The following is a 12,542-nucleotide window of genomic DNA, read 5'->3' on the forward strand; positions in this document are numbered from 1 at the left end:
AATGTTTACTACTGCGCAATGTAACATTCAGTAAGCTTTGTCCGAAGGTGAAAGCCTTTGTGTCTGATAATAAATAAAATGGGAACTTTATCATTTAGTAATATGCATAGCCAGAATTTAAGCAACTAACAACATTATCACGCCGTTTCAGAAATGAGAACTCAAATCATCGAAGCAGAAGTAAAACAAGTTATCAACCATTACTCGTCCTCGCTCATATTGCTACAGCCGCCAGTGAAGCCGGTCTTTATGACAGATATGTTTGTTGTGTAATACTTCACACAAGAAATACACAAACGAACTAAAATTTGTCAAAAGGTATCGGTACTGAAAAAGATACTGCCCGCCTATGACTAAAACATATTGAATGAAGGTAAACATAACAAAATTAAGCCCTTATAAAGAAGAGTAGTCTTTATAACATAGAACAAATCAAATTAAAATATCCAAGTGGGGTAGTTGATGTCCCATTCTGTCACGCACAACGCACAATGATGACGTCAGGGGAATGTTTGTTTGGCAGCTTCTCGCAGAAGCGAAGGAGGATAGTATTCAATATTCAAAACCAGTTGCTTTGCCAGGAAGCCGACATAGAATGTAATGTATTGGCTTCTGATGAAGTTTTTCGCCAGTTGAAATTTTACCAAATGTTTAAAGTTCTGTGCCTATAAGTTATACTATAGCCTACCTAGGCCATCTGAAAGTGAAAGGCTCGGATAGCTGGTGAAAAGCCATACGTATTTTTACAGTACTATCATCTTTGTGTTGCCACATTGTAGTCTTGCACGGCAGTTTCGCTTTTATATTTGTGCAGTTTTATCGATAGAGAGAACATTCTCGCCTAGTCGGAAAGTAAACACAATCTTATTTGTAATGTTTTTCGCTGCGGCAAGGCACCGTTCAAAGCGTTATTGCGTTGTATGGTTAATAGGCCTACATACAAGCAAGCTCGTAGCATCATGTTCAATCCGCCTTGTGATATTTCGTAAGGTAATGGTCCGTAGAGGTAGAAGTTAGGGTTGCCAGAACTAAGGAAGGGAGCTCCTGTTTAATACTCAGTTTTTTGTGGTTATTCTTGTCTAGCAGATTATTAGCATCTAACATTGTTGCTCACGCCGAAAGACGAATCGATCTTTGACAAGCACTGAGTGGTTAACGGGCCTAATTTACAGCGAAGTCGAGAAGTCATGTTCCGTAGGTCGTCGCTTTGCGATCTTTCGTTGCTGGGTAATGGCATTGTAGATGTTGAGGTCAAGGGAGAAGACAATGAACAGTTTTATAGCAGGTTATGAGGCCACAAACACTCTGTAGATTGTATTGCAACCGAAGTCAAGTCGACCGAAATTTCCATGTTAACAAGAGTCAATTCGAGATTTTTAAGCGCTAAAACACGAATCAAGCATAGGCGTAGCCAGGGGCCGGGGGAGGGGGCGAAAGGGGCCATGCCCCCCAAATTTTTGTGTCTATAGGCTTCTACATCAGGTGGCGGTGTCTTAAAATAAACACTTTATAGTTCCCTTAAACTCATGAAATATTTGCCCCCCCCCCAATTTTCTTTCTGGCTACGCCACTGGAATCAAGTCAAGTCTTTCTAAAGTCATGAACTCGAGTCTTTCGATCTCTGGGTCTAGCCTAGGCCAGTATCCTGATTCCGCGAAAAATGAAAAGTTGAGTTAACATTAACTGAAAATGGCCATTTAGATTTTAACAGTGGGTACCAAATGAAAAACCAAATGCCAGCGGAAAGGAGCATATTGATCAATCACTTTTATAGCAGTTAAAGCATATTAAATTTTAAACACTGCGCAGCGCAAAGTAACATTACGCCATATTACTTTATTAGTATATATAGGCCACTATATCCGGTATTGCAAGTAGAATAGTGAAAAGCACAAACAAATTACAATCGCAAATCGGTTAATTTACTAGAACTTGGTGAAATGCTATTTATTAAAATTCAACAGGAATTGGTCGATGCGCTCTACTCATGCAAACGAATGCGTTTACATAGCCTGGTGAAGCTTTAACCTGCATACAGACGACCAAAGAAAACAAAAAGAACAGATAACAATTGCTCTGCCAGGGCCACAGGCCGCTTTCGTCAAAGCAATAAACGATGCGATATAAGATGCAGTACGCATACTGAGGGAAATCTCACAATGCCAGTTATTATGCGCAAGCTCGTCAACGGTTTCAAATTTCAATGCAGTTGGTTCATAATGATTAAAAAGCCTTTAAACTAGTGCTAAAGCCTTAGGGAATATCTGATCTGGCCTGTTCCTGTTGAAAGCCATAAAACGACGCGTTTTTATCGAAAGCTTATTCTATACCTTGCAGTCGTAGAGAAAGGTATAGCTCTGTAGCATACTTTGTAGATATCTATCTCATTCCATTACAATTAATGAAAGATGACTCAACCAGCGTTGCGAAATGTGGTAAGTTTAACACAGTTTGTGTTTAACTAGAGTAGAATTGTTTTACTATGAACAAAGTTCTGAAAACATTGACAATTTCATACCTAGTTTGTTAAACTGTAGTGTAGTATGGATGTGGAAAGTGTGCTAACTTGATGAATGTGTATTAACATAGTAGCACGATGCTTGGAGTTGCGACTCAAACGCACAAGGAAAAATAAAGCCTACACAATATTGCTTTTACGACTATAACGTATTTAAAATTACTCTTTGCAGACTCTGCCGCTTACGACTCATATTAACGGAATGTACCCTGGCCGTATTATCACAGTCAACGGGATCGTACGGCCCAACGCAAACAGGTTAGTAAAGTATTTGTTGCCAATACGTGCCAGGTCGGAGAGCGCAAACACAACCCAGCCTAATCTGACAAGCTTTTGTGTGCAATAAGACTTTTTATGTAGATATGGCAAACAAATATCGGTACAAAATTAGCGTGCAATACATTCCGGTAATACAAGCTCATCAATATTACAACACGATCCCTTGCTCTGAATAATCTGGTAGAAACTGTCTTTGAAATACATGTGTATGTGCCCATTTAATTATCCACTTTTAATTACAAAGGAAGTGAGGGTAAAGTTTGCTTACGCACGTTAGTATGAAGATTGCGGACTGACTGATTATGACGTCATCATTAAAAAGACATTCAAATGTCATACGTAAGTGTAGGAGGCCCGTACTGGGCCAGTCCCACTCCATTTTAAAAGAAACGTTTGAAAAAAACAAGAATCTTTGGCGCGGTAAAATATCAATTTTAAGACCGCTCTAAATGCAATGAAGTGCTGGGTGCGGAAAACTAAAACGTTGGACTCGTGTTAATAATCATCCAGAACTGAATTTGCAGTCCACACCAGAACTGACTTGGTGGAATGTTAAAGTTCAACTGTAGGTAAAAAGTAAAAACCCCCTTGACCAGTGGTGAAGTGAACAGTTCAATATACGGGTGAGATTAAAGTAAATGAAAAAATTTCAAAAAATTACTTTGAAAAAAATCCAATCGTGCAGGTAAGATCGGTAATTGGGGTTTGAAGAAAAATTGGATTGAACTTACAAGCAATGCAGAGACTTCTCTCAAACCGTTGATAAAAGTTCCATTAGGCGTAACAGCGCTGATGTTGCCCGAATCGCAACAATAGAACTTAACGACTATGCGTGAGGAGTAAAGATGAGTTTTTTTTGTTTACAGGTTCTCTATCAACTTGCAAACGGGCTTCGCAGATAACTCGGACATCGCCTTGCACTTTAACCCACGCTTTAATGAAGGGAACATCGTAGTGAGGAACAGCCGGTTGAACGGGCAGTGGCAGGGTGAGGAAAGGGAAACGCCCAAGTTTCAATTCCGTCATGGACAGGCTTTTGAAGTTTCAATTCTTTGCAACGAGAACAAATACAAGGTGAAAGAAACTGTTGGCTATAGAGAACGATTTTCCGTCGGACGTTTTAATTCTTGGACATATATCGAGTACAACACGTTAAACGCATAAGTTTTTAAATAAAATTTTTGTTATTCTTAACCCAGCTGGGGCTGGAATGAGTATTTAAATTGTAAGTTTGCTAATACACACCTTTTGCGTATAGACTAACTATACCCTCCTTCCAATCTATTATTCTTTAATTGCAACCCAATATAGTCTACGTCTACGGTATTATTCTTGTCTCAGATATCGGTCAATGGAAAACACTTTGTTGGCTTCAAACATCGCATGCCCTTCTACGCCGTATCTCATCTTAAAATCCAGGGCGGTATTCAAGTGAGCAACGTGGCCTTCCTTACGGAGAACCAGGTACTTGGAGATTTTTTATCATTTACTGGCGACACGAAGAGATCTTGTTTCATTTGCCGTGCACGGACCTAGCTCTGCAAACAGCTACGAGTTTTTGCCGTTTAATTTAAGCTAATTGAATTACAGTTAGATAATAATGTATGTAATTATTTACTTGGAAGTTTATCAATACAACATCATAAATGCTATGTGTAGCCTTACACTATATCCAGTATGCGGCAAAAATCAAGTTATTAACTTAAACTAAAGATGTAGGCTTAACTGCTGATTTATTTTACAGTTTCCTCCGATAATGTCATCGTTAAGATCTCCAGTAAGTTAATTGTTAGCTGCGATTGTTACTTTTATTTCATTTGCTTAGTCGTTCATTGCTTTGGCAGCTTATAGCTAGTTTCATGCAAACTTTTAGGATTGTAACGTTTTGTAAAAGCTTTAATGCAAGCTATTTCCTTTCTAGAGTCCCGGCTCTACGGTGGGTATTCCATTCCGGAATATTCGTGATCACAGCGTGCATATCATTGGAAAAATGAAGCCACAAGCAAATAGGTAGAATGAAAAGCTGAAAGATGGTCGAATGTCGATTCAGTTTAATTCAAAGAAACGGATTTATTTGTAGAAAACTTAAAAATTCTTACCGCAAATTTTAACTTTCGGCTTAACAGACACTTAAAATAAATTATTTTTACAGATTTGCCATCAACTTTTTAAATGACGAAGGAAAGATCGTGTTTCATCTTAACCCGCGATTTGAAGAGCGCGTTATCGTGCGAAACGCAAATCTCGGAGGCTGGGGCCCGGAGGAGCGACAACTTAACGATGAATTTCCAATGGCCAAAAACTCGCCATTTGTGGTAAGCAATAAGCATACGTAATTCGTAGCGGGCTTCTCGTTAAATATATCAATTCCCCAACTGGTGTTGTCGCACAAGCTGTAACTTTTCTGTTTTATTTTTTTCAGTTTGACATTGCTGTGAACAAGCAAGGCTACCACGTCAAATTGAACGGGGTTCCTCAATTTCTCTTCAATCATCGCTTCCGTCCAATCAATAGAGTGAAGTGCCTCCAGGTTACTGATGGCGCTTTTATTTACGAAATCCTGTTCTATTAGACATTTGTCACAAATCACAAATGCAAAGACGGATGTATCAAATACGTCACTTGCGTATTCCTATAGATCGTGTGGATTTTTAATTCGATTCTTTCGGCCGTGCTTCGTTGAGTTTTAGTATGCAGTTGTTTTGTGCATTCTCGAGTTTCAAACAATACAGCAAGTGAAATATCGAGACGAGTTTGGATTGTAATTGTGGCCTGAGGAGACTTAGATGTTTCAAACTTATACAGCCAATTTTATTTCCGTCCGAGGTGTTGATGTTCAAATGTATGAAGCACAAAACGCTCTAAATGTCGCTGTACGTTCCAAGCAAAGGCCCCAAAATAAATCATCTTGTGTTCATATTTCCTCTCGAGTAAACAACAGTACATAATCGTTGTGTAACAAATCTGCACCTGCTTTCCAATTTAGGAGCGACTGCTTGGTTTGCAGCCCAAGCAAAATGTTTAAAGGTAAAAGCCGTTTTTATGGGGTTAAACACAACAGAAAGCCGTATTTGATGAGCAAGTACGTTTCATCTCTGGTGTTCAATAAAACTGTATTTCGAATTGTAATGCATTCTTAAAGCTCTTTTATTCTGACATTCAAACATTGAAATATCATCCCATTTGAACAACAAACCTCTACGATAATTTCAATATGATCTCCAGATCTGAATTAATGAAACGTGAAAAAGCGCAGAAATATGTCAGACCTGTTTACACAGAAACAAGCTAAACTACACTTGAAAACTAGCAATAAACTTGCAGGATACTCCTTCAAGTGCGATCTGATACTACAGTATAACAGTAAGAGCTTTTAGTAACTACTTCGAATCATGCAGTCTGATATGCCAAGGCGTACAAAAATGCCACGGACTGATTTGTAAAAAGTAATCTAAATTCTATTGGGGATATAATATACAAGCTTCATGGAAATTATTCGAAACGGTAGGACGGTGTTACTTCCATCAATGATATTGTACGTCTAATGCAAAAAATACGCATTTTACAGTAACATCACAAAAAATGTGTATGCCATTGAGTTCGTGAAAAGCTTTATTTTCTACTTCAATACATAATAACTTGGCATAACAAAAAGTAGATGCCATTCGGAGTCAATTGTTGACAATGTTAAACGATATTTTTAACGATATTTCAACAGTTTTCATTCAATAGTGAGTATAGAAAAATCAACTTGACACGGATATTGACAAAGCAGACACATTTTTAAGTATAAAAAACAAATTGCTAACCACTTTCGCTTTGCCACTTTCTATACGACAGAAGAAAAAATGTTAAACGTCTTCGAAGCAAAAATGCATTTGCACAGGGAGTCTTTTTCAAAGGACCTTACAAAGTCAGACTTGCAGAGGAAGAAAAAACAAAAACACAAGCCCGAAAACAGCCAAAATATTTAAACAACAACAAATCTGGGTTCACACAGTAAAGGGACAAAAAAGAAAAGTGATGTTTGTTACCAAATTAAAAAACTGTAATCAATGAATGCACCACGATAGATAAACTTTCAAAATTTACTAGTCTATTGGTTTGTTGCATTGTACGCATAATCAGCTTTGTTGTGCATCACTAACTTGCCATTGACGAAGTAGAAACTATCCGATTTGGTGTCGAAAGGGCTTTCTATCATAGTTGTAACTGTAAGAAAATGACAACAATCAGTGCGTTAAGAATTGTCAACATCGTTTTACACAATATCTAAAAAAACAACAAATTATATAAAGATTTAAACGTGAAATTAAAAAATTAACAGCGGACATACAATATCGCAAGCTTTCGTAAAACCTATTAAAATCACTGCTTCTATATTGTCAAAGGCTTTTTCCATTACTCCTGCTCATACTATGTTGAAACAATAAATATCAGTCACCACTTACAGAAGTGACTAAGCAAATATTTTTCAACAAACAGTTTTCCCCCTAACTATTTCGGCATACACAATGATAGTTAGTTGAGAAAAGAAGAAGCTTCCTTTGTACAAATAGTGTAGCAAAGGAATGTAGCACAAACATACTATACGAGAACAAGAAACATGTCTGTATAATTTTATGTGACAAATAGCAATGGTCCAATTTTTAGCAAGTGCTGTCAGTTCGAAATCTTCCGAATTCAGTCAGTTGGGTGAAAGAAACTAACACATTCATATAAGTATTCTGAAAGCAACATTAAATATTTACTTGATTCCTTGCTCAGTTGTGGAAACTCATAAATGTGTTCACACGTGTTGGTGCTGTTTGGAATGCAGAAGCCGAAGTCAAAATCGAAACTCTTAAGCAGTTGATCACGGAAATAATGACGCTCGATCATTCGAAAACTTTCCACAGGTTTATCGCCCACCACAAACTCAACTCTAAGAAATTCAAAGCATATATGAACAAAGATTCAAAACGACCCGGGATTCAAGCAGCTACTTATATTAAACTTAACAAAAAATACATGCAAAGGAAAACACCATGCTTTACAATATGAGTATTACTTTTGTATATATGTAACTAGAGCAATGGAGCCAAGTTGGCAACAGTGGAAAATAGTAAAAGGCTTAAAATGTAGGCTATGCAAATTTTCCACTACTTTTGAAAGCAAGAGCTTTCTTCATTGATAAGGTGAGTAAAGGCGATATTGATGGGTGGTTTCAGATTTCAGTTCAGTACGCTGTAGTGACTGTACACAGCTAAATGGTCGAATTGCATACGAAATCAATTTTAATGTTGAATAACAGGTTTTCAAAGCATTAAGCTTAATATTTTGATATCGTGGCACCAAAAGTACACAAATGCAGTGAGTTTCACTACTGTTAAAAGTAAAAACTAATGACAAGCAGTACAATTCAAACCATACTTACGTTGCACCAACAGTCCTCAGCTTCAAAAACATTGGAGTGAACTGATAACGAACAAAACGTCCGGCATTAGGATCTGATGTATCAAGAACTGCTGACATTTCAGACATTTCATCTGAAAAATATTAATGTATAAGATTTGCAATAAAATTGATTGCTTACATACACGATAAATTCAAAACCTATTCTCATGAGCCAATTCTTGTTACATAATGGTATTACATAACAAAAATATGGCCCCCAGCAAAATATTATACCTTATATATATATATACAGTAAAGTAGATACAGTAGATATGCTCTTCCTTTAAACATAAGATAAATTCCAACAAGCAGTAATATGATGCAAGTTCACACTCAGTATGGTGCAAGAGGCACAAATCAGCGAATGTCTGTTTCACAATTTACCATATATGCAGGCAAAAGGAAGAAGCTATTGTTGTTACAAAGTTGCCTTTGCCGTTTCTGACACTTGTTTTAAGAAAAAAGTAGGTGGTATAAAGTGGCCTTCAAAATAACAACTCTACTAAGTTTAATTAGAATCCAACTACTTGTACAGTTTCATTACTTATTCATAATGTACATCGATCTAAAAAGCATTTCCAATGCAGATATGTCATAACATGTCAATGCATGCATTTAATATAGTTGTACTCAGTTTGATTAAAGGAAACTGAACTGAACGGTTTGAAAGGTAACTGAACTGAAAATGTATTTATCTAAAACAGCATGAAGTAATTGTCTAACGGCATTGCAAATGTGTGTGTGTGTGTGTGCACTAAGTGTGTTTGGTGAAAGTTTTTACCTGGAGATGGTTTTGAAATTTCAAACAGCACATTCTCCGTGTCCAAGTCTCTTATTCGAAACCTTGTAAAGTCGATACCGTAAATGTTGTCTTCGACATCACACAGATAATCTGCACAAAAATCAATAACATTACAATTTACATCTGACATAGCACTGTCAAAAGCTTAGATTCAAATGAATTTAAAGTTTTGAAAAACACAAAGGAATTAAGAAATTGCATGTGCTTGCATCACTGGTGAAATCAACATTAAACGCTTTTCCCTTTCCAAGCTAAAGGTCATACATGAATAAGTTTTGCATATTTTATGAAGCAGTTGGTGCAATCCATTAACTTAGCAATGCATTTAAGGTAGCTTTAAACACTGTTCCCAAACGGCAACTAAATCAAATACAACAAAAACTAAAGGTAAAAAAAAACCTGATCTGTAATCTGTAATTACATAATATAGCCCACTAATAAAATCACAATTTAATACAAAGTACTGTTATTAGACACCATAAACTTACTATCTGTTGGGGCTATGAGCCGTAGCACATCTTCAGGAGATATAGTTTTCTTTTGCAAAAGTTCTTCTTCTGTTAGATAATTTTTTGAGGAGTCTTTTGGGTCCTTGCCCTTTCTTTTTGTTCTTGACAGTAAACCACTTTTCTTTTTGTTGCTTGAACCACTCATTGTCTTAGAAGAACTAGCCATAAGTTGTCATTAAAACAAGTATATAACGTTTATTGGCTTTCTACAAGTGGCAAAGACTTAGAGTTTAATGCATGAATTAACATACATATTGGGCAAAAAAATACTGTACAGTATATCCAAATTCTTTAACTTCTAGTGCGCCTCACTCTTTAATTTGTCAAAATTTGTTAAAATCTGTCTACATTTTTGTACCAATTAGTGACAACCTTTGACAAAGAGCTAGGTAATATATATAGTTTATCATGGTTAATATTGCAAAGATACAGTTCAAACAACTTTCTGAAAGAACATGTTAATTAATGAAATTTTATACAAATACAGTCAGCATTGCATATAAATATAGTAAACATTATCAAAGTTTTTTACATTGACCCCAGTAATAATTTTGCTGCAAATCTTCCAAAACAGTCTTTACTTTCGTCCCTATCAGGCTTTCATAATTAACAAACCATTGCGGATTGATCAAAATACCAAAGGTCTCAATTTAAAGCCTAATCCTCATCGTTTCATCCATACACCAAAGTGTTAAAGTACTTGTGTCAGTAATTTAATATTGTGTTTTCAATTGTCGGTCAAAGTTGATGCTTTCTTAATCCAGAAGAAGAGTTATATAATTGTTTTCATTTATCCATTTCGGTAATGAAACCAGAAGAAAATAAGTTCTAAACACAATGCTTTTTAATTGGATTAAAATAGTAATGTGTAATCTGTAAGTTGTGCTAAGTGTCTTATAATGTACTTATTGCAGGCTTGTAACAATTTAAAATACATTGTCTGTCACGCCTTTGAAAGTCATTATAAAAAGCTTGACAAAAATATGGTAGGGAAGGATGGAGTGATACAAATTTGTCGCGTAATGATGCAAAAGTTTTCGACTTCAAATTTGATTGCTCTGTGTTTGCTCTGTGTTTGCTCTTTAAGTTCGACACACTTTACATAAATTTATTGGTACTGGTGCAGATAGGTACAGTAACCTTGACCATTTCATTTGTTGTACAGGATGGTTCAATTTAGTGTCAACAACCAATTTATTTAGGTTTGACAAAAGATTTCCTTGAATTTTAATGGTCTTAAAGGCTAAAAAGGTTGAAAATCACTAGTTTAGCCAATCGAATGCATAAGTAGTTTGAAATGCCAACGATTCTGTATACAAGTATGCGACACGATACCAACACTTCACATTTGTCTGCATAGTTTTTGATATGGAAAAGCAGTTTCACAAAATATAAAAGATTTTCTTGACATGTTAGGATCTAACCAGCTAACATAATAACTACTATTTAGAAAAAAAAATATTCACATTTGGTTCAGTTTGCAGGTTATCCATTCTTAAGAGTTCCTGTTCTGAAGAAAGGAAACCCCACACTAAGCATTTAAGTGTGGGCGATTTTTGCAATAAGCACCATCTTCGCTTGATTTATTTTAGCAAAATGCTACAGGCTATGTATTGTGCGACACTACAACTGCAGTTTTTAAATCTCCAGGATATGGGCCATTTTGGGCTAGTTTTTCACTGCAGTGGTTTATTCAATCATCTTACTTTTTGCAATTGCCACGACTGGTGTAAAAAAACAGTGCTAAACCAGTTGGCAATATATGCTAATGCGCAAGAGGCAACATATGCTAATGCACAAGAGAAAGTGACACTGGGTAGTATGGTGATTTGTGGTATAATAATTCTTAATGTTAATCCCCCACGCACTTAGCAAACTTTCAAATCTGGATCACGACAGATTTCAGCTTCAGAAATTTTTAAGCATATTGCTTTTTTTTCGTGAGCTGGTATAGCTACCGCTACTTATTTAATAATTATTAGCTACATGTAACAGGATCAAGATCGGAGTCCATTGTCTTAGGCTAAGTCTCCTTTATCACCACTGGTGCAAATAAATACGAACAGTCCAAATCAAAAATTCTCACAAAATATTATTTGAGCAAAATCAGCTTTCAACAACAGTCACTGTGTTTATTTCACATCCTAAAATGTCATTGCGGGCTCAGTGCAGAAGTGCACAAACAGATGACGTCACAATTTCAGTACCTAACTGTATAGGGTCTAGTATACAAAGGCATCCTGTGGATATGGATAAATTGAATGAATGAATGGCTGTGCACTTCTACACTAGACCCGTTAAATTGCAATGTGGTCAATAATAACATTTCTTTATCGCTAGTGAATAAAGGTATAGGCCTACGTACCAGAAGTGGCATATTATCATTTTAAAAATAATGTAAGAAACAGGACATAGTTTGGCACTCTTAATATAAAGCCGTCGAAAAATATTAAGTTAACCTTAATAGTACCAAACTATATCTCGTTTCTTATATCACGTTTCAATATTGTAGCCTTATAGTTATGTTGTTCATTACCGGTAGTACCAGTTCATTCAGTCTATGACACTCAAACTGCGTTTTTGGCCTAAGATCTTGGATGTGCAACAGATCTAAGGGCACACTGACAGTTTGCCACTCCGGCACGAAAGTAGATTAGTCTGGCAGTTTTCGGTGAGAAATAGCCTAACCGGTCTTGATAAGTTGATAAACACCGTAAAAAAAACTTTACCAGAATTACGCTTAATATGGATACCAAAGTTTCAAAGCTTGTCCGCGAGTCCAGTTCAGGTTACCAGTATGCAGTATGCTACTTTATTCTCCACATAGTTACATTTCTTTGTTCAAAAGCACTTGGGTCCGGTAAAACTTTGGTGTTGAATACGTAACTTGAACCTGTCCACCGACCTTTCCCATGGTCGAACTAGGAACCTTTCGCCCTTACAGCGATTGTAATACTGATAAGTAGGGCCCGCAAAAGTCAATAAAGTCAAAAATTTT

At 36.4% G+C, this 12,542-nt stretch overlaps 2 protein-coding genes across 2 annotated transcripts; one reads left to right on the forward strand and one right to left on the reverse strand.

Moving 5' to 3' along the window:
• Positions 1 to 2,210: 2,210 nt before the first annotated feature.
• Positions 2,211 to 5,544, forward strand: LOC143446177 (galectin-9-like). Its single transcript, XM_076945700.1, has 8 exons — positions 2,211 to 2,435; positions 2,691 to 2,776; positions 3,664 to 3,871; positions 4,139 to 4,261; positions 4,542 to 4,574; positions 4,719 to 4,807; positions 4,950 to 5,112; positions 5,220 to 5,544. The coding sequence occupies exons 1-8, from the start codon at positions 2,409 to 2,411 to the stop codon at positions 5,367 to 5,369; spliced, it is 879 nt and encodes a 292-aa protein (XP_076801815.1). The 5' UTR covers positions 2,211 to 2,408; the 3' UTR covers positions 5,370 to 5,544.
• A 382-nt stretch (positions 5,545 to 5,926) lies between these two features.
• On the reverse strand, positions 5,927 to 9,786 carry LOC143446178 (protein unc-119 homolog B-B-like). Its single transcript, XM_076945701.1, has 5 exons — positions 9,524 to 9,786; positions 9,015 to 9,125; positions 8,214 to 8,325; positions 7,549 to 7,721; positions 5,927 to 7,009 (listed from the first exon to the last, which is right to left on the reverse strand). The coding sequence occupies exons 1-5, from the start codon at positions 9,708 to 9,710 to the stop codon at positions 6,894 to 6,896; spliced, it is 699 nt and encodes a 232-aa protein (XP_076801816.1). The 5' UTR covers positions 9,711 to 9,786; the 3' UTR covers positions 5,927 to 6,893.
• Between the last annotated feature and the right edge of the window lie 2,756 nt (positions 9,787 to 12,542).

The sequence above is a fragment of the Clavelina lepadiformis genome, chromosome 2, assembly GCF_947623445.1.
Source record: "Clavelina lepadiformis chromosome 2, kaClaLepa1.1, whole genome shotgun sequence".
NCBI classification, from domain to species: Eukaryota; Metazoa; Chordata; class Ascidiacea; order Aplousobranchia; family Clavelinidae; genus Clavelina; species Clavelina lepadiformis.

What these genes read in the sequence shown, in the direction of transcription:
- LOC143446178 (XM_076945701.1), bottom strand. Translation starts at nt 9,710, where the DNA reads ATGGCTAGTTCTTCTAAGACAATGAGTGGTTCAAGCAACAAAAAGAAA. An exon ending in AATTTCAAAACCATCTCCAG is followed by an intron (nt 8,326 to 9,014) that starts GTAAAAACTTTC and finishes AATATTTTTCAG; the next exon opens with ATGAAATGTCTGAAATGTCA. An exon ending in CTGAGGACTGTTGGTGCAAC is followed by an intron (nt 7,722 to 8,213) that starts GTAAGTATGGTT and finishes TGAATTTCTTAG; the next exon opens with AGTTGAGTTTGTGGTGGGCG.
- LOC143446177 (XM_076945700.1), top strand. Translation starts at nt 2,409, where the DNA reads ATGACTCAACCAGCGTTGCGAAATGTG. An exon ending in GTACGGCCCAACGCAAACAG is followed by an intron (nt 2,777 to 3,663) that starts GTTAGTAAAGTA and finishes TTTTGTTTACAG; the next exon opens with GTTCTCTATCAACTTGCAAA. An exon ending in CCTTCCTTACGGAGAACCAG is followed by an intron (nt 4,262 to 4,541) that starts GTACTTGGAGAT and finishes TTTATTTTACAG; the next exon opens with TTTCCTCCGATAATGTCATC.